Source organism: Nicotiana tabacum, chromosome 6 (genome assembly GCF_000715075.1).
Source record: "Nicotiana tabacum cultivar K326 chromosome 6, ASM71507v2, whole genome shotgun sequence".
NCBI classification, from domain to species: domain Eukaryota; kingdom Viridiplantae; phylum Streptophyta; class Magnoliopsida; order Solanales; family Solanaceae; genus Nicotiana; species Nicotiana tabacum.
In genome coordinates this window covers 118,749,715-118,770,715 of record NC_134085.1, presented here as the reverse complement: position 1 = coordinate 118,770,715, position 21,001 = coordinate 118,749,715, and the positions used below count along the sequence as shown (strand labels likewise).

The window sequence follows — 21,001 nt, the reverse complement described above, 5'->3', positions numbered from 1 at the left end:
GAAACTAACTAATAAGCATTATGTGCTGATACTAATTTTATAAAGAAATTATTACGTGCTTAAATAGAAGTGTTACAGTCTTGGCTGAATTCAGAGGTTTTTTGGTCCAAATCTTATATTTATCTTAAGAAATCTATAGAATATGTAGTAATTATTAATTTAAAACCCAACAATTTAAAAAGAATGCTTGTGTTCTTGGCGCAACTCTGCGGCAAAAAACTATTGGCATTTCACCATATAGTATATTTTTCCAAATGTTTTTTTTTTTTTAAAATACTTATCAAATATGAATATTGGTTGTTTCGCCAAAATGATCGAGGCCTAGGGCTATGGCATGTCAGAAAGAATTATTCCCTATCAAAGTAAACAATTGGCATTAAGAATTACTAGTGACCACTCAAAAGTTTCACCACATACTAATAACAGTACTTTACTACTTGTGACTCAAGATGGAAAATCAGCGAAATTTCGCTATTACTGTATCCAGCTTGCACATTGTTGAAACAAAAATGTCACAATAGAGCGACTCCAGCAGCCAGCAGCCAGCAGCCAGCAGCCAGCAGTAAGAGAAAAGGACCATTTGATGCAGATATCAATATAAAGCTTAATAGAGTAAAACAATATTTTCTCGAACTAGTATTAGTGGGTTACCAACATCAAGCACCTTAGTAATTGGCCTTTGTATAAACTCAGTTGTAGCATAAATAACATTTTAATGCTCTTACTCTGGCTGCACTATGCTGTATTTAACTTATACATACTGACATGTCCAATGAGTTTCAGATCCTATTCCATTCGTGAAGGATTTAACTTATATATTCGTGAAGAAACTATTAGCGTAAAAGTTATTTCATTTGCTTGTACTTAATGTATTTTAAGTGATCTGATAGCGTAAAAGTTATTTTATGCCATCAATGTATAAAAGTTAAACTCATTTGTGAAGCGTCCAAAGTGATATCTTCAGGCGAGAAATAGTTCTTCTCTTGCCAGCAAAACAATGATCATCAACCTTTGCATTTTTTCTGCTATTCCTTTTTATGTCATGTCAAAGTAGATGCTTAAGTGAAGATTATTTACCCGTCACTAGGAACTTACAACTATAGAAAAAAAGATACCCAAGCTCAAAGTTTGCTGAATTGGCCCCCTATCAAGAGACCCGATTCAAAGGCACTTGGCATTAGGGCATATTTCGTGTTATTTATTTGTATAACTACTCAAGATACCATGGTCCATGGTAGAACTGTAAAAGCTTCTGTTATTCAATTCACCATTTGTACACCAGATATCTTTTATTGAAGCTAGCAGAACCTATCTCAAATGGTGTGGGCTTTATAATGAGATAAGTTTCAGCAATCTGGATAGCATAATCAACAAAACATTATCAGCTTCAAACCTTTGTAGAATAGTATGAGAAGCAGCAGAGCCAGAGGCTATTTTGAATCCCAAAAATCTCAAGTATCCCATCATATTATCGACAAAAACTTCAAGAACGAACTCAAAATAACCAAGAACATGAGTGGTGAGAACCGAATGCCTTACAATATTATATAACTTACACATCAATCCATGTCAAAGACATTGAGCAATGGTAACAGTATAGAGGCAAAAGTAAACTTCAATTGATTCGCTAGAATTTGAATTCAGGTATTAAATGTCTTCTCAATCCTCATTGCCACCTTCCAAATTATAAAAATTCAAAGCCCAAAAGGGAAAAAAGGAAGAAAGAAAGGAACAATTGGGAAGGACAACTGAGAAACTAAACACTTCGACTTGCAACTTGGAAAAAAAAGGAATACTCTATGCCCTTGCAAATACAGTAGATTGCAAATGTATCTGTATGAAGTAAATACAGTATAAGAAGCTAACTTCACCAACAAATTATGACAACTTATAACAAATTGAAGTACACATTAGCCTGTGGTGGAATCCACTTCCAGAAGTATTTCTTGCTATTCCATAGTCAGAGTTTCTCACATTTGTAGTTTACAAGACTGAACAAACTAACTAAACTTACCTAAATACTCGATATAACATGCAAATAGTATCAGTTTTCACTATTAAATTTCTCGTTCTGCAGGTACTTCAACACTCCATAGGTAACTGTTCCAGCCACAAACAGGAAGACTGTTGGAGTAAAGGATGGATACAGATACTTCACAAAAAAATTGTCCCATGCCTCCGGTAAAAAGCCTAGATGCAACAGAAGAGGTAGAAAATTACCATATGGAGATATACATATCTAAAGTCATTGCTTAAACATTCAGCTCTTATGTCAAACTAATTTATCAAATCCAAACATTTTTATCTATCGAGATATTTAACGCGAGAAAGATTTATGATGTGTATCATGACAACATAATTCATTTCAAACTACTTTAAATAAGTTGTTCTAAAACTGTAATCTACTCACAATCTGTTAGTTACAAGAACAAATGTTAAACCATTGATGCAAAAGAAGCTGTGAGAAATTATGATCATAGACTGTACTAATGCTCAGTCATGCTTCCTAACTTAATGCCGTCAAACATCATCATATTGTCGGAAGTGTTGGTCCGCTAAAACTAAGTCGTTCTAAACCAATGCTATTAAGGAGAACTTGTAGGAAACATGAACACCAAACTCTATGCTACCTATTTCAACTGTTTTCATGTCCAACATCAAAACATATAGCGTACTAGAGAGGCACTGGTGAGAGACCAATTTGTATTTTCTTAAATCTGCCACCCATACCACTCTATTGGACACCATTAGAATACTAGTTTTAAATTTTTTGCCTTTCTAGGAATTTTAATCTGACGCAAGTTGCATTTCAGAGTTTCAAGCTGGAAAACCATGTTTTAGTCCTAATAACATTTTGCAGAATTCGTGCAGCTCACTCAGCAACTTGAGGAATGGAGACTGAATACTGCTTTATTGACCGAACACCGCTTTGCAGAGAATTGGAGAAAGAGTTGGCAATGAGCAGACCAATCATAAACAAAACAAAAAAAAAGATTCCAAATTGAGATTTTTAATTTTGGAACTTGGAGCGAGCCTAGCACTAGTTAAGCACAATTGATCTTGTGAATATCGTGTTACACATGTTTTAAGGTCGATTCTAAATAAAAATCTTTCACAAGTGAAGATGGTATTATTTGAAAACTTTTTGGTATATAGAGACCTCCACTTGATTGACAAGAACACACTGGCAAATCCTGGATAGGTCACCAAGGGGATCTTTTGTCTATGTACTCTCTTGGTACTTGGGGAATTTATACCCTCAACTTTCATCAGAGGAAAATGAGGTAATTCATGTGTCCATTTGTGAACCAGGAGATTTACTACAAAGGCTTTGGAACATGGTCAGAACTTTTATAATTGGCTCTTTTACGAAAGATTGAGCTATTAAATATTAAGAATTGTATGATTGTAATGCTTAGACACTGGTAATCATGTTTTATGACTATGTGAAGTCCCATCTTCACTTTATTGCTCAAATGTCAAGCACTTGATCGCTTGTGTATGATGCATTGACAAATTAGCTTACTTTGTTGACTTGTTGTTTACTGTTGCACTGGATCAACACCACCTCTGGGTTTTCTTTGTGGAGGGGGAGACAGTTTTTGGAAGTGAGATGTGTATATTTTGTAATATGATCTTGGGGTGGGCAAGATATATCTCAAGTAATTAGTAAATTGTAAGGGAAAACAATGGTGAATTTCAAAATCCTTAGGGTCCATATGGCCCCCCTTAAATCCATCGAATGTCTAATACTTACTAGATACACGCTTTGCTGAACCCTATGGAGTGGTTGTTGATGTTGGAACTTAGATAGTTTGATCTATATGATAAACACTCATTCAACGTACAAATTTCAATATATTTGTCAAATTATTTTAAATTGATGTTGTTTAACAAATATAAAGTAATTTATTTCTTATATATGCTTGTATTCCAAATTGCACTTTCCTCTAACCGTGCCTTAAGCATGTCTGGAACTAATTTTTCACAACTATAGTGTCTTATTATAGATCAAATCTCAAAATATACTTTATTGCATTTACATGTAAGTTTTGCATTAGATTGTAAAACCTATTAGTGTAATACAAGAAAGTTATCCTTTGTATTACTCATCAATAATAACTACTGTATTTCTGGTGTTCATTTTCAATTAAGGACCGTGATGTAATTGTTACGATCAGTATTTTTCTTCTTGACTTAAACGTGCTTTCACATCTGCCTGATACACTTTGCTAAGGTCTTATGCATATCACTAATTTTGTCAAATGTAATGTGCATTACTGATTAAAAAAAAAATTAATCCAAGAGTAAAAGATCATGTCTTAGTAGTAATATCTTTATACACGGGAACGGATTTTTCATGATATAACCCAACATAATGAGGAGATTTCATCTAAATTCTAGTGTAATTGAGTGTGTATAATCCTAAGTCAATACATTTCAACTTTCAAGCATAGCGACAAATAATCAGATAAACACTTACTTACTGGAAGAAATGAAGCTACTTTATTGTACTGCAATTGGAATGAAGTTAAAAGGAGGGTCTGGAGGTCCAAGATTAGGGTTCTAGGTTGACAGGCAGTCCAGAGTTTCGTCTAATCTTTCCAATAGTATTAGTACTAGTTTTGTATTTTCCTATTCCTAGCCCCTTGTTATTACACAGTGTGTCATTATTTCCAGCAGGATTGACTCTATTCTTATAGTGTCTTATTCTTAGATCTTTGTTATTGCACGTTGCACCATTTGCGCCCGTGTCTTATTACCTTATTGTTGCTTCATTTTTACTTATCTTGAGCCGAGGGTCTTTCAGAAACAACTTATTTACCGTCATAATACACTTTACCCACCCAAGTCCCATTTGTGGGATTTCGCGGGGTTTGTTGTTGTTGTTAAAAGTGACAAATTATAAAATACAATTAAAGGGTGGAATTGAGATAAAATGAAGGGTGGGGCTATAAGTTTACCTGAGGCAGCAAGAAGGATACCCTCCACAAGGATAATAGCACCAAGTCCTAACCAAGCAAGAAGAAAAGCACTCTCATTTTTCTGAAATCCCTTCGATCCACCAGATTCCTCCGGTTGGGTAGCAAACCTAGGCTTTTGAATGGGTTCTCTTCGAATAACTGAAGCCCTTTCTCCTTTTCCCTTTTGTTTTTTCTTGGATGTTACTGGGCTGGAAACCGAAGAGCCAAAACCTAAGGAACTGGAGCTGGGCTTCTTGGGAGGTGGAACCACCGTAGATGATGACGTGTCCTCTGTAGATTTATCAGAAGAAGGGTCCTGGAATTTGATGGAGAAATTTCTGAGAGTGGGATGGGAAAGGGGAAGAAGATGAGGTTTCTTAGTATGTGGTGAGTAGTTCAGTAGTAGCGCCATTTTACGCTTAGTTTGTTAAAGTGGTTCTTTTTCTATTCTTCTTTTTTGTAACTTGGTATTATCTTCGAATAATTTTTGCCCCTTCCTTACAAAAGAAAATATATATATTAATATCTATTTGTTGGTAATTACACGATAAGGATATGAGTGAAAAAGTTATTTGTGAATTTTGAGTTTTCAAGCTAAATCTTTTACAATGTTCTTTCAAGTTATGTTTTGTTCTTGCCATTTACTATAGAGTCTAGATGGGGTTCATTTCTTTTTTGAAAATGCAATAATTTACTTTTACTTTCTTTTTCCATTACTTAATAATTGATCTGGAATTTGCTTAATCGAAAAAGAAAAAAAACTTGCATTAAAAGGATATCCTGATTTACAACTAACGTCTAGTAATAGCTTATCTTAGGAGTAATAAGCTATACACATCTCCTTTATTGTTGCAAATATGCTTTTTACATATTGGTACTATCCCACTTCCTCGGTCAAAATTCATGCTGCACATTGATAAATTCCTTTGCATCATTACGTCTCTTCTGTTTTATTGGAATACATGCACTTGTCAAATTAAGCAAAGAATGGTCAAAATACGCACAGTTAGTTTCTTTGGAGAATTGCTCAATAAATAGCCTGGCCATGAGATGTTTCCTCTGAACACTAACTTCAAGAATGACATGCTTGCAAATTGTTTAATTTGCTTGCTTGGCCGTGATGAAATCTCTTCAGACCAGCATCATATAGTTACTACTATTACGATGGGAAGCCTCTTCCTAAATCAACTCCAAGTCACTCCAACCCTTCTATGATGGCCTGCAATTTGCACCCTAGCTACTTTGCCTCACCATGGTTAGTACAGGGGAGGCGATACTTTATCTTATTTTGGGGGTTAGAACTCCCTTTGCTAGTGTTTCATGAGCTCCATTTCCTCACAAAGGCTTGTAATGTCCGGTATTATTCCACCGCTGCAATTCCTTATGATGCCACTCCCCACAAGATCATTCAGTATATCAGCTGGATCTTTGGCTCCTCCATGCTGCAAGAATTTCGTTCTTAAAGCCAAACCCGTGTCCAATGATAAAGGATCCTCTTGGCATATCCTTTGCCAGATAGTTGTGGCAAAGCATTTTGCATACAAGTAGCTATAGTAACCTGCACAAGGTTAAAGATGTTATACATTTTTATTAGTAAGTGCAATGAAGTGAAAAATAAAATATGCATAATGGATATAAGCTACACCATAATTGATATAATACAAAGATTTAGAACCAAACATTCCAAAAAACAATATTTATCAAAAAGAGATAAGAAAAAGGAATAAATCAAATAGTAACAAAGAAGAAAGAAAATCTTCACAACTACCGCAGACGAATGTTGCTCTACATTCCAAGCTCGTCATTATCTATTTGCTCTATAACCTAAAACCTTCTGCATTTTACAGCTTTAGGAATAGAACTCCTCAACTAGAACAACCTGAAGATGAAAGGTTGGATGTTATAGAGTACATTTTCTTGCATCTTCTATTTCCACAATTCTCCGTTACACCATATCAAGCAGTGAATTTTTACGTCAAATATCCCCTTTAAGGGGATAAAAAACCTTTATGATACATCATTTGACTAATTAAACAAATTATATTTATAGTTCTTGTGGCATCTCAATATTTTGGTACATCAGTCAAATCTCCACTTTCGATATAATTGCACAAGTCTCTTAGAATCTAAGAATGACCAATTGACATCCAAAAAAAGGAAAACACATATCTAAGTACTCGCCAAGAAGAAAAGGGAAAAAGGAAACTAACACCCACCATACCATCTTGCCAAAGTTTCCACTAGCCCCATTACTGTCTCCCACTACCTTCGAGTTCTGAGAATCACACAACAGATTAAGGAGGAATCGCACATCTAACAATTAACTAATCTAATACTAAAATCATTTTTCAAGAAAGACACTTGAGATCAAAGTTTAAAGGTGGTAAAGAACAAATCCTGATTGGACCACCTACTATGAATCATGCATTTATTGAACTATGTCCAAATCGCCAAATAGTAGGTGTGCAGATGGTATATCAGATAAATAACAGTGCAATGTTCTTCTCTCACATATAGAGGAAACTATCACAAACGTGAGTCCATTAACTATATCATTCAGATACCTGCACCATAGTTTGTAAGGTGACTGAATCGGGTATGCCAATGTGTTCCTTCCACATGTGTCCAACTTGTATGTTGTCTTTTCAAATCTGCAACAATCGCCATTGTATCTCTCCCTGTGGACGTCTGCTCTCCGAAAAGTGTTTGGTCAACTAATGCGTAGAAGATCTGATAAAATGAAAAGGCTGCATAGGTCAAAGCTCTTAACCCAAGTTTCCTAAAAATTGAACTGAAGAAATGCTCACAAACAGAGTTAACAAGGAAGGCCCCTGCAAAAGATACCTGGCGTTGCAATTCAGTTGCAGCAAACATCTTCTTAGCTCCCACCATTGATTCCACGAGTTTTTTGGGAATGACATCACCAGTTGAGTAGTGCTTAGCAAATGTCTCTAACACCCGATAATCCCATGCATAGGACCTATGGATCAACAACATTGCCAGTACTCTAGTTACTAACTGATACGACAGCATCAACATGCGCATGAAGCATTCACCCTGAACATAGAATATATAGCATGTACATTGCATACTAGTGGTGCTTACAACAAACTAGGATCAAAAGAATCCATTTCGTGCCATAAACAAAAAGGTAAACAAAAAGCAGATAATCCAATGGGCAGTGTTCATCAAACATTTGTCTTCATATCACTGATGAATAGTATGGATCAAAGAGTCAGAATTATTCTCACTCAAATAGGTTTGACGGTGTTTCAGCAAAATCAAGAACCACTCTCGTACCCGAAAAGTGTTGATATTCCTGCACAAGTAGCCAGCCATCAAGTGAACTGGATGAATATTTCAAAGCGAAAGTGAAAAACCACTAGCAAATAGAAGCAGAACAAAACTAGTACTGTTCTTGAGAGCAATGAATGGAGAGCATGCCCAAACTCATGGAAAAGTGTTTCTACTTCAAAGTGGTTAAGCCTCACAGGAGCCAAACTCGACCCAGAGAAATTGCAAACCAGTGCTACAACCTATGAGTTTAACATGCACAGATAACTTCTCAATAACTAGGTAAAAATAAAATAAAAATATTGCAATGATCCATATCATCCAGAAGCAGTAAGCTTAAAGTAGACTCTAGCATGATATTATGTATTTAGATAATATGACTACCCAGAGACCACAGAAGCCTCAAACTTACATGTACAAACAAACATTTGATTTAGGTATTTTTTTTTATTTTTTTTGGGGGGGGTGGGGGGTGGGTTTAAGCTAGGACAAGTTTCTATTGGATAAACTAAAAACAACTTCCTCGGATGACCTTTGAGAACTCATCTAGATAGCATAACTAACAAGAAATCAGAGAATCTACAACTTGCAAGTAGAAAAAGACATTTAATTTAAGAAAAGAATTGGGGTCTATCAGCATAAACTATAAACGAACTTCTTTGGATGACCTTCAAAAATTGACCAGTTTTAAGCTACTAGGTCCAGGTACACATGATTTTTATCCCAGGGTATTGTGAAAGATAAGTCCCAATGCCCGCACCATACCCAGTTAAAACAGGTATATTTAACAATGTTATATGGATTGACTGATCAACAGAGCATTTCCTGGTGGTCCTGTTTTCCTCAAACTTACATTACTCCAGTTGCTAAATAAAGACATAATAAAAATACATGCATAGCATATGATATGAAAAACTGATATGAAGAAAAAAGAGAATTATGATCTTACATACAGGAAGTTGGTATTTTGTCTCGGAAACACGACGCCCTCCTCGGATAGCGAAATGAGCACAAATGGGATGTTTACCTTTTCTTGACTTTAAATCAAGGTATAAGTAACCCAGGTCTCCCTGCAAACACATATATAAACTAGTTCAAGTGGATGGATGTTAAGACTACCACTAAATGGACATTAAAGGAAGAGCCAAATGCACATCAGAATATTATAATGGATCAACTTGACAGACAAAGAAAGGCAAAGTTAAATTAAATCTGCCAACACCCCCAATTTTAGACCATTTGTCCATTTTGCCATCCAAAGTTCAATATCGGAAACAAAGATAATGATACATGTCAAATGTAGTGATAGGTTGGTTAGTAAAGAAGTATCATTAGCAAATAACTGTTATGAACGAAATTCCTCCTTTGCCACACCAAAATTTTCAAATCAAAAGGGAAACGCAAAAGTAAAGAAAAAGAAAAAGAATTTTCTTTGAAAGGTGGATCTCCAGTAATCTCATAGTTAAGATGACATATGTTACTATATAACAAGATAGCCATTCTAGAATGTTAGACTTGCCTCAGTCGGATGATGTAGCACTATCTTTAACACATCAGGATGCCATGATTCACCAGGTGCAAGGGGTACTCTGTGAAAAGTCACACCAAAGAGTGACTCAACCAAAATTTTCAAACCCTCAATACACTGTGGTAAGGGAAAATATGATGCTATAATCTGCAATATTAACAACAAGAGCAGTTCTGTCAAGAAACGGTCTTTAATTACATTGAGAGATGACAAAACAAAAAAAGAATCTTCAGAGCATGTAAAAGTCTTCATCAGAGCAGCAATTAGTACTTCATATGTCAGTTGAATCAGAAATCTATAAGTATTTATAGCTAGGATAGTCATTCATGTCAAACCCATTCACAACAAAATAGGAGGAAACAGGGAATTTCAATGGTATGCTCTATCCTCAGTCCACCTCTTCTTAAGATTTACATCCAATTTCACCAATACAGAAAGTAGGTAAAATTTCCATGAGACACAAGAAAATCGAAGAGCAAGCCCAATTTACTCGATCACATTAATTACACATCAAATAGACTACACTCTGACAAAGCCCAAGATCTGACAGTGGCACTAGTTTTGCTCAAAAACCTTTAATTGCCAATGGTAATCACTTCCTCTTGTCCATATGAGAGAACAAGTGGATGAAGAATTCCAAAGGAAAACAGCTATGAGATAGTCATACATGCCTTCCGAACCCATTTATGAATTCAATTTCATGCTTTTTCTGAACTCACATCATCAGTCCACAGAATCATCTACAAGAAACAAAATAAGACTCCAGCAAACGAAGAAGGAGATGGAGAAACATCCTTCTTTAAAGGCTAAGTAGTTGGCTCAATGCTTTAAGTTCCAGGAGAACCCTGACCTCTCAATGCCTGGGAAAACATGTCTTTTTCCATTTTTAGTTCAATTTAATCAATCACTTTGTATCCCTGATGAGTTATCAGCATATATTTTATACGTTCTCATCTATCTATGGAGACACTAAAAATAGAATGTAGAGTAAGAAAGAGCATTGGTACACCTTGATAAGATAATAGAAAAATAAATTAGGCTTCGCTGGTTACCGAGGAGTCCAACTTGTATGTTGCAGACTTCATCAACCATGTGAAGTATGCCTCATCCCATGGCTCCAACTCTCCATTAGGCTCACCACTTTTCTCTCTCTTGAAATCCCGAATTGCCTCAAACTCCTATTTAAAGCATCAACATTTTCAAGAGCTTGAATCAGCCCTCGCAGAGCAATACAAGCAGTGTCTCATTCATATAAGTAAAATCTACTCCCGGAACATACCTGATCAGCCTTTGGTCTGACCACTTTGCTCATCTCAAGCAAAAAGGATAAGACCACTTCAGGAGATGCAGCCATAGTCGAATGTAGAGAAAATTCAGCATAAGATTTATAACCCATAAGCTGCAAGTTAACAGGATAAAGCATATCAGTATTGACCAAAATAGATGATTAGTGAAGAATCTAATATCTTTGATAAATGAACAAGTGGAAGTAATAGTGAAATAAAGAGAATCAAGGAGAAAAAGTACTGAATAATGATTGACCAAATCAGGAATATTCAGATTAAGCATATACTAATCACGAGTCACAATCTCCATCCTGAAAATAGTTATATTACTGTAACGACCCGGCCGGTCGTTTCGAGAGTTATAGCCCCGTTCCCCCATTTCCTGTTTCTTTTGTGTTCTTCAGCTATATTATGATATACCGGATTAGTTGGTTCGGGTTCGGAGTGGTTTCGGAGTGTATTGAGACACATAGTCTCTTAATTGAAAGCTTAAGTTGGAAAAGTTGACCGGATGTTGACTTATGTGTAAACGGTCTCGGATTTGAATTTTGATGGTTCCGTTAGCTCCGTTAGGTGATTTTGGACTAAGGAGCGCGTCTGGAATGTGGTTTGGAGGTCCGTGGTAGAATTTGGCTTGAATTGGTGAAAGTTGAAATTTTAGCGATTTCGGCCGGCAGTGGAAATTTTGATATCAGTGTTGGATTGGATTTCCGGGAGTTGGAGTAGGTTCGTGGTGTCATTTCTGACTTGTGTGCAAAATTTGAGGTCATTCGGAGGTGGTTTGATAGGTTTCAGCGTCGTTTGCGGAATTTGAAAGTTTAGAAGCTCTTAGGCTTGAATCCGGGGGTAATTTCGTGTTTTGATGTTGATTTGAGTGATTCGAAGGTTCGACTAAGTTCGTATGATGCTATAGGACCTGTTGGTGTGGTTGGTTGTGGTCCCGAGGGCCTCGGGGTGATTTCGGGTGGTTGACGGCTTGATTTTGGAGTAGAAAGAGCAGCTTAAGTGCTGTTGTTGCTGGTGTTATCGCACCTGCGGAGGGGTAACCGCAGGTGCGTGTCCGCAAAAGCGAAGGAGGTGCCGCAGATGCGGCCAAGAGAGATTTGGGGAGGATCGCAGGTGCAAAGATTTTCTGGCACCTGCGAGAGTCGCAGATGCGGGCAACTGGGCGCAGGTGCGAGAGGGAGCCGCAGGTGCGATGGATTTCCGCACCTGCGATAGGCGCAGATGCGGTTGTGGGGCCGCAGGAGCGGAGTCTTGGATTTTAAGTGAAATCCGCACTTGCGATGGATTTTTCGCAGGTGCGGCGTCGCAGAAGCGACCAATGGACCGCAGGTGCGGTATTGCTGGGCAGAAAAAGCCTAGCTCGACTTTTGGACTTCCATTTTTTCGATTTTTTGGATTTGTGAAGCTCGAGAGAGAGGCGATTTTTCAAGGAATTTCAAGGGAAAACGTTGGGGTAAGTAATTCAAACCTGTAATGGTCTAAATTTCGTGAATCCACGGCCTTATTCATCATCTAATTAAGGATTTGAGCTAGAAATTTGGGGGTTTAGGGCTTGAGAATTGGAGAGTGGATTTTGGGGATTTAAATGACCAAATGAGGTCGGATTTTGATAAATTTGGTATGGTTAGACTCGTGAGTGAATGAGCTTTCGGGTTTTGTGACTCTTGACGGATTTCGAGACATGGGCACAATTTTGACTCTATTTTTGGTAGTTTTCTTGTGGAATTGATCCCTTTAACCTATATTGATCGTATTGTATTGCTTGTGGCTAGATTCGGGACGTTTGGAGGCCAATTTGAGAGGCAAAAGCATCGCAGAGTAGAATTTTGCTGGGTTTGAGGTAAGTAACGCTTCCAAACTTGGTTCTGAGGGTTCGAAACCCCAAGTTATGTGTTATGTGATTGGTATTGAGGTGACGCACATGCCAAGTGACGGGCGTGCGAGCGTGCACCGTGAGAATTGTAACCTGGTTGATTCCATGGCACTGTTTAGTGACTCTATCCTGTTGATATCCATGTTTTCATCATGTGATAAAATAGTTGAGCGGTAAATCATGCTAGATATCATGTTTAGGCTTTGTGCCGGTATTGTTTGGACCCTTAGTGGTCGTTTCTTGCTGTCATCTCACTAGTTTTCATTTAATATTCCATACTCAGTCATGATCATTCATTTTTATATCATATCTCAGTCTCAGTTATTTATTGATTCATCATATCATTGTTCCGGGTTGTTTTCATGACATTGTGAGCCCGTGGTGAGACTGGAGAGGTTGATGACTGCGTAAGGCTAAGAGCCTGGTTATGAGTGACAGTTATGGGATCGGGTTGTACGCCGCAGCGGTTATATTGATGATTAGGAGAACGCTTGGGCTGCAGGAGCCCCTTCGGAGTTTGTAACACACCCCCAGTGAGCGCGGATGATATTATTTAGGGATGGATTTCCCTGGATATGGATTTGTCCGAAGTACTTGATACCTGGAGATGGATTTCTCCACAGGGTTGGATTGCCCTTTTTTCCTCGGTACTAGGTGACTTATTGTCAGTGTTTTATATGTTCCGGGATGGATTTCCCTGGGCTGGATGGCCATATACAGTATCGAGTGGTTGAGCACTTGAGAGTGAGAACACATGGTGCATTTCATATAGTCTGTGCATTGGCATGTAGAGATAGCTGAGTTGTATACCTTAAACTATTCAGATATGTATTTCCTCTACTGTTTTGAGCTGTATATTTGACTTGAAAGCATGCCTACGTTTCTACACACTTATTTCTGTTATACCTGTTAAGGTTGAGTTCGTCACTACCTTTCAGTCTAAAGTTTGGACTTGTTACTTACTGAGTTGGTGTACTCACGTTACCCCTCTGCACCTCGTGTGCAGATCCAGGCGATATCGGTCGTAGCGGCGGTTGCTGATCGAGGTTCCAAAGTTTGGAGATTATCGAGGTAGCTGCATGGCGTTCGCGGGCCTTGACTCTCCTTCTTTATCTTTGTCGTACTTTCAGTTTATATCTTTAGACACTGTAGTAGACTTTTCCTGATCTAGACGCTTATGTACTCAGTGACACCGTGGTTTTGGGCTGAATTGTATCACTTTGGAATTTTTCTTATGTTTCAAACAGTTTTTCTTTAATTGTTAAATGCTTCCGTTAATGTTTTCAAACTTATTGTTATTGGTGTTGGGTCGTTGAGTTGACGTTGGCCTAGTTCCTCGATAGGCGCCATCACGACGGTAAATTTTGGGTCGTGACAATTTTCTTATTTGGATTGTCACAAAATGTTGCAGGCTTTCCTTAATTAGGAACCCGGAATATGTTTGTACAATATAAAAAGTGTTACAAGAATCTTCTCAATGCAACTTCACTATTTTCACTATTCTATAACATTAACAACATGAGAATCAATATATGGCCCCATATGTTTTCTAAAAGATCAAATATATTAAGCAACTCATATTCTCAACTCTTCTCTTAATATAGCCAGTCAAAATGGGTGAATGAATTGGGACACACCTATCAAATTAGGAATATATACATTCCGCTGCTTTTACAACAGTGTCTTATGTCAAGACATTAATACTACTACAAAGAAAGAGGAACTCTCACCAATCAACTTGAAGAAGCAGCTAAACATACAGAATTAGCTTATGGCATTCTTAAGAAAACACCTAGTCTAGTTGCACTAGAATTGATGTTATTATATAGATTATTTTATGAGAGTATTAAATTATATCAGTAAAAGAAGTACTGGAAGAGCATTTCCACATGCTTGGACCAAAGAATAAAATCATGAGGAGTATTGCAGAAGAAAGTAATTAATTAGAAGTGCCCCTTCTCTAATAGTTTAAGCTTTTTGAAGAGAATGACAGACAATTCAACAAAAATCAAATTCTTTGCTAGACCAAAAGTGTTAACATAATAACCTGAGCAAACTCATGTCTTGTTGCGATAAGCTTATCAAGAACCTCAAGGTTTGCATGTGGAACAGAATTTCCTTGGACATATGCCATCTTCCTGACCTGGACAAGATCATGAATAATTCAGTCATTAAACATTAAAAGCTCTACTCTTTTTCCCGTCAATAGTTGAATGAAGCCTCATGAAGACAACAAATAAGCCAAGGTAAAGACACTTGAGACGGATATAAATGTTTAAGTCTCTTCTTGACTTGTGAAAGTCTAGGGAGAGATTTAGATGGAATCTTTTGAAAATAGGAAGGTGCTTCTAGGAAACAAATAACAAGGTATTGTACTGTGCAGAAACAGAGGGAAAGAACTCCTGATTCATAAAGACACCCACACATCCCTGCTACTAAGAAGGAAAGGATTATCCACTTCATTTCTGTTCTCCAATTTGTCAAGTCCAAAAAATGATGTACAATTCATAAAGAGATGCTAGAATCATTTGTTTTCTTTTCTTTGGCGGTCTTCTCTTTTCCTTTCCCAAACCCTATACCCTAAAATCAGCATTCAAAACCTCCCATATATAACCCACTAAAATGATTGGAGTAGATATTACGTTTGCTAGGCCTGCACTCTCATCTATGCTTACCGGTGTCAATGTTAGAGGTTTACCTTGAACTGCTAATGCTTTAGTTTCCCAACACTAGGAGGAAGAGTGAACAGGGAAGAAGTTGCACTACTGATACAATATGCATAATAATTGATTATTCTGAAAAGCAACGCAAAATTTCTGAGCAGCATTAAGTTATAACTAACAGCACATAGAGGCTGATCAAAGTTACCCCAGCATCAGGTAAACATTGAAGAAAGCCTTGCAGAGTACTTGGCTCAGTTGCTATGCGGAATCCTTTTTCTTTTATGCTATCTCTTGACCCCAGAGATTCCTTAGATGCACCTGGTATGTTACGATAGATAGGGCTGACAAAATGGTGCATTTTTTTAGGGATCTTAGAGGCTGGAAATATATCCACATGGCCAGGGTCAGTAATAATATTTGTATTATACCTGACAAAAAAGGAAAAAGATGAGCATTAGTCCAATTATACAAGCCTGCACGCAGCACAACTAGAAACATTGAAGGCAATTTAATATATTATGCAATAACAAACGGTCAAAGTGCAACTAAAAACTGACTAAAGTCAAGTCCCATCTCGAGAAAATTTGTAGACGACCCATAGGTGAGATTCCAAGAACTATATGTAAGGTCCCATAACTGCATACGACTTACAATGATCAGAGAGAAAATTTTGGACTCTCCTAAAGGAAGAGGAAATGGGGGAGGAATGCATGGACTCCATTTAAACGTGCACCAGCTAGAGGCCCGCCAGATCAGGTGTTACACTGTTACTAGAGTATTCATAATTGACAAGAAAAGTGCCGAACACTCATCCATCTATTCTACTTATGTTATGCAAGTTTAAGCACAAATTCAGCCTGAAATAAACAGGCTCTTACAAGCAAATTGAATAAAACATTAATTAAAAAGAAAGAAACAAAACGAATCCCAGTCACACACAAAAGCACTTCTTCAGATACTACAACAACAACAACCACTCAGTGGAATCCCACAAGTGGGGTTTGGGGAGGGTAGTGTGTACGCAGACCTTACCCCTACTCCGGAGGAGTAGAGAAGCTATTTCCGATACACCTCGGCTCACGACGATGGAAAGAGATACTAATTCAGTAAATCATCTCGGAAAAAAAATTGCATTTGCTATATGGGTGCTCATTTAAACTCAACTACGAACTTGTTAAGAACTGAATGTAGTTCTCTTCATCAAAAAAGAACTGAATATAGTTCTTTTCCCTAAAGAACATGAGCAAATTTGATAAACACCCAAGAAATTAACTAAAGTTAGAAAAGCATAATTGCTAAAGAAGAAAATAGTCACTTTCTATCTCCAGTAAACTTGATCCAACTTATAGTCATGATTCAAATAGCAACCTGATATGGATCTAACAGTTACACAATAGGACATGAAATAGTTGGTAAATCCCATTTCAAGTACAAAATCAACTCCTACACTTACAAGAATCATGTGATCTCTTTTAACAACATTAAAATTATAGAAAACATGAAACATCAATAAATTAATAAATCCCAGGAACACTAACAAGGAGATGGTTTTCACTTACTCTCTACACAACTGAATAATGTCAATGGATAGCTCATTAGCTCGATCAAGTTTTTCTGTGAAGCCAACCAAGGTACCTAAATTAGTGCAACAATAATGATTTACCAGGAAAGACAGCAGTTGTAAGAAGTCAAGTACCAGGGCAAAGATGGATTCCCCCCTTTTCCAAGTCCATTCGTAGAAAGCGGGCTGCCCTCTGAGCTTCATGAGTGAGTGAGCTGTCTTTTTCTGCTTTTATCACCGCCTTGTATATACTATGGTTTGTATTAAGGTACTGCATGCCAAGGAGCAAAAGAGTCAATAAACCAATTGCAATGGAGAATCTTCCAAAGCAACTGCATCAAAAAGCAAATCCAGTAGCGGCAAGTACATTTCCAGACTATATGACTATCCTTCCAAACGTCTTTCATCAATCTTGTGAACATTGCCAAATTGGAGACAGTTTTGATTAGAAATTGTTTCTACATCACGGGGTTTACTTTTACCTTCTTTTTCCACTCGATATTAATCTAATTCTTCGATTCATGGTTGTTGTTGCTAATTTGGCAAGGACATGTTATCTTTACAGTTTCATTGTGTTTGCAAAGGACAATTCGCGCAATACCACCTATAAGGAGTTAGAGAAACTTCACTTGAAATTTAGCCAATATATCATAATGATGCTTAGTGGATGTGAATAGATTACTGTACCACGAATAAGCGAATCCAGATTACCTCAAACTTCAGGATGAAAAAAGAATTGGAGCATCCAACCCAAAATTAAGAGAATGAATAGACGTGAGTGGTCCATGCTCTTTAGAAATTCTTATTACACAACCGATGAGGGACAAGTGCTCTAACACCCTCCCACACGTGTAACCTCTTTCTAGGGTTTACATATGGATTTTGTTTTTTTGAGCTGAGTTGAGAGAGAAGCCTTGAGCATTACAATATGATAGAGAGAAGACGGTTGTGCAAACAGGCTTACCAAAGTTTAGCTCTGATACCATGTGAAAGAATCTCAGCAACCAACCCAAAACCTTAAGGCTTAGGCAATGGGTAGAGTAGCCCACGACCATTTAAACCCCTTTGGAAACTCGTACACAACGGATGAGGGACAAGTGCTCTAACACATGAGTCTACTAAAGTTTAATTCTGATTGTTCGCGACCATCAAGTGTGAGAAGGGACAAAGATCACAAAGTGTACCAAGTACCATACACCGAATGAGACAGTCGAGTGAGATATATCCTAATAATCCTATTATCTTATTTACTATCAAATTACTTTAACTATTTATTCTCTGACATCACTAACTAAAATTGAAGCAATTTAGTCCAACACAACTGTCAGTGTAAACACAAGTAATGACATTTTAAATTTCTTATCTTATCTGTCTAAAGTAGATCTCCAGGTTTTACTTTCCCGCATAAGCATTGGTTATGGGCTTATAGCTCTTGGGTGGTACAAAATTATGCAGCTGATAAGATAAGCAGCATTTATTTTAAATGTTGACATAATCAGCAAAGCGAAAAACATAACTAACAAACCAAATAATATATCAGAAATCTTACATGTAAAAACTCATTTATCCGTAAGCCTGCCTTGCTTGCCTCGTCAACAAACTCCCTAAAATGCGACATTTCTATGTAAGTACTCAAAGCAAACAAAAATAAGATCGGAAACTGTAGATATGGATACATAGATTATCTCAATCCTAGTTCACCACCTGTCTGGATGAGTATGTCTGCACAATTCAGCTGAATCAATTACTGAGCACACCTATCAAATCAAATAGGTCAGTTATGGCCTGGCGTTTTAAGCAAGTTTCACCTGTGCGAGTCCAACTACTTGTGTTCTTTGAACAAAAGCAGAATTAGACCATAAAACACAAACTTACAGTATCAGAAATCTCATCCATTGCTCGGATAATTTCAGGAGATGAAGGCATGCCAGCTATATAGTTCACAAGTTCTTCTGACCTAATAAGCATGTGAAATTTTTTTATCAAACACGTGGACGACATGATATAGAAACTCATTCCTGAAATATGGCAATTGCTTTCACAAGAGACAAACGAAGCAGTTGACATTCACCGAGCAAAAGTAAAGAATTTGCGACCTGTTTGTTAAACACTTACCTCTCAATAGCATCGTCGACGAATCGTTGAAAGCCTTTAGGAGTTTTCAAATGATGGTAGCCGTAGAGGCCCGTTTCTTTGATTGACGGAGCTTTAGATGTTGAAATGTGAATGAAGTGGGAATTGGCTCGTACATGAGCGGCGGATTGGCGAATCAGAGCGTGCATGGCGTTCGCCGTGGACTGAGCTGCTGAAATCAAATCTTGCAACGAGGTCCTGCTCCTCTTGTTCTTTCAGTTGGAGGAAGAAACTGAGAAACCAGAAAAAGAACTCCGGTGAGAAATGGCGCTTTTCGACTTGAAAATCGTTCTCGTTGGAGGAACAATTACACAAAAATAGTTTCTAATGTTTAGGGGTAAGTGCAGTTTCAAACTTTCATATGAAATCCGAAAACTTAACCTCTAGCGCATACGTCGTTATAAAACCCAAAAGTAAGTGATAAAACGCGTGACATCCTTATGTTTAAATTTGCAACTTGTAGATTCTTTGTATTAACTATATTTCATATGTTATAAGAAAAGATGTTCATTCTTTGTATTAATCATTTCTTGGTTTAATTTTTGTGATTCGATATAAAGTTTTAAAAATACTTTTAAACTTATTTAAAAGTAAAAGTTTAATAGGGGCGTAATATTTATGTGGCTATAAAAGCTACTCATTAAGTATAAAATGAAACAAAATAAAACTTTAAAATTAAATAATTCCTAAAGATAAAATGTGTCATTCTTTTTTTGAACAAACTATAAGCTAAGCGTGTTATGTGAATCGAAACGGATGGAGTCTTTTATTCCTGTTTTTATGTGAATAGGAATTAATGTTATAGTGGTGTTGTATTTAAATTTATATTTTGTTTGTTTTTGCGGATTTTGTAGGTTTGTTATTTGAAGAGGTGTGTACGTAGTTTCGTACGTTATCAAAGTTAATATATTTTTCCAGTCGTCAAATTGTTAGTATTAGGATTTTTGAACATTTAACAAGAAAATGAGTGACTGGCCATTTTACAATTTGAATACAAGATCATGATTTCAAACATAAATTCTTAATTTCTTAAATATAAGATTTAGCTATTTAAAAATTACATAAAATAAATATGAATTGTGATAATGCTAGATAAATTAAAATCATGGAAGTAAATACTTTTCTGATGTAGGATGAGCAAACACGAAAAACAATCAAGTGAACATAAAGACTATTTTATGAATAGTCTATCAGATAAAGCTTGCTCATGGTAAAACCTACACAAAAAAGAAACAAGTGTTTACAGGAAAAAAAAAACCCTTAAGGATAGAATTTGTATTGACTTCTAGATGCTTTACAATGGTTCTAACGGCATATAAATAGCCCTTTAGAATTGATAACAACACTTTACTAAAAAAATCAAGAAATATGCGGAATCTAAAAGAAAGTAGAGAAATGAAAAAGAAGGCAAAAATCAAAGATAGGTTGAATTCAAAAAAAAGTTTCTTGAATTCAAGAAATCTATTCTTGAAGTTGAATCCTAACAACAACAATTAGCTAACAAAGAATTAATTATCTTTGGTAGAGAATTAAAAACAAAAGATAGATTGTGAAACCTGATCCTTTAGAATATCAAGAACAACAATAAACCTAAACCTATCACCTTTCTTGAATACCTAGAAGTAATCTAAGATTTTGAAGAATTCATCTTACCACCCTAAATTGAGTCTTGAAGGTTGAAGAATAAATCCAA

The 21,001-nt window shown here is 36.7% G+C and overlaps 2 protein-coding genes across 7 annotated transcripts; both read right to left on the bottom strand.

Moving 5' to 3' along the window:
• Positions 1-1,803: 1,803 nt before the first annotated feature.
• Positions 1,804-5,448, bottom strand: LOC107815532 (protein LPA2). Its single transcript, XM_016641135.2, has 2 exons — positions 4,965-5,448; positions 1,804-2,190 (listed from the first exon to the last, which is right to left on the bottom strand). Exons 1-2 carry the CDS (start codon positions 5,374-5,376, stop codon positions 2,045-2,047), a joined length of 558 nt encoding a protein of 185 aa, XP_016496621.1. The 5' UTR covers positions 5,377-5,448; the 3' UTR covers positions 1,804-2,044.
• Positions 5,449-5,871: 423 nt separating this feature from the next.
• On the bottom strand, positions 5,872-19,724 carry LOC107815534 (mitochondrial intermediate peptidase, mitochondrial). Of its 6 annotated transcripts, XM_075255239.1 has the most exons (18): positions 19,291-19,724; positions 19,051-19,132; positions 18,880-18,932; positions 18,725-18,779; positions 17,311-17,446; positions 17,174-17,228; positions 15,820-16,042; positions 14,999-15,094; positions 11,066-11,185; positions 10,839-10,964; positions 9,774-9,933; positions 9,212-9,324; positions 8,372-8,500; positions 8,216-8,283; positions 7,809-7,944; positions 7,529-7,694; positions 7,181-7,239; positions 6,465-6,522 (listed from the first exon to the last, which is right to left on the bottom strand). In XM_075255239.1, exons 1-17 carry the CDS (start codon positions 19,455-19,457, stop codon positions 7,214-7,216), a joined length of 1,911 nt encoding a protein of 636 aa, XP_075111340.1. In that variant the 5' UTR covers positions 19,458-19,724; the 3' UTR covers positions 6,465-6,522; positions 7,181-7,213. The 6 variants fall into 6 exon arrangements, with proteins under 6 accessions (XP_075111337.1, XP_075111338.1, XP_016496623.1 ...); XM_075255236.1 differs by lacking the exon at positions 7,181-7,239 and having other exon boundaries at positions 5,872-6,522; XM_075255237.1 differs by lacking the exon at positions 7,181-7,239 and having other exon boundaries at positions 5,872-6,522; positions 8,378-8,500.
• Between the last annotated feature and the right edge of the window lie 1,277 nt (positions 19,725-21,001).

Excerpts from the sequence above, each read along its gene's own strand:
- LOC107815532 (XM_016641135.2), bottom strand. The coding sequence starts at position 5,376 with ATGGCGCTACTACTGAACTACTCACCACATACTAAGAAACCTCATCTT. Across the intron at positions 2,191-4,964 it reads TATCCTTCTTGCTGCCTCAG|GCTTTTTACCGGAGGCATGG; the intron begins GTAAACTTATAG and ends TGTTGCATCTAG.
- LOC107815534 (XM_075255236.1), bottom strand. The coding sequence starts at position 19,457 with ATGCACGCTCTGATTCGCCAATCCGCCGCTCATGTACGAGCCAATTCC. Across the intron at positions 19,133-19,290 it reads GTCGACGATGCTATTGAGAG|GTCAGAAGAACTTGTGAACT; the intron begins GTAAGTGTTTAA and ends CATGCTTATTAG. Across the intron at positions 7,945-8,215 it reads ACACCGTCAAACCTATTTGA|GTCCTATGCATGGGATTATC; the intron begins GTGAGAATAATT and ends GTTGATCCATAG.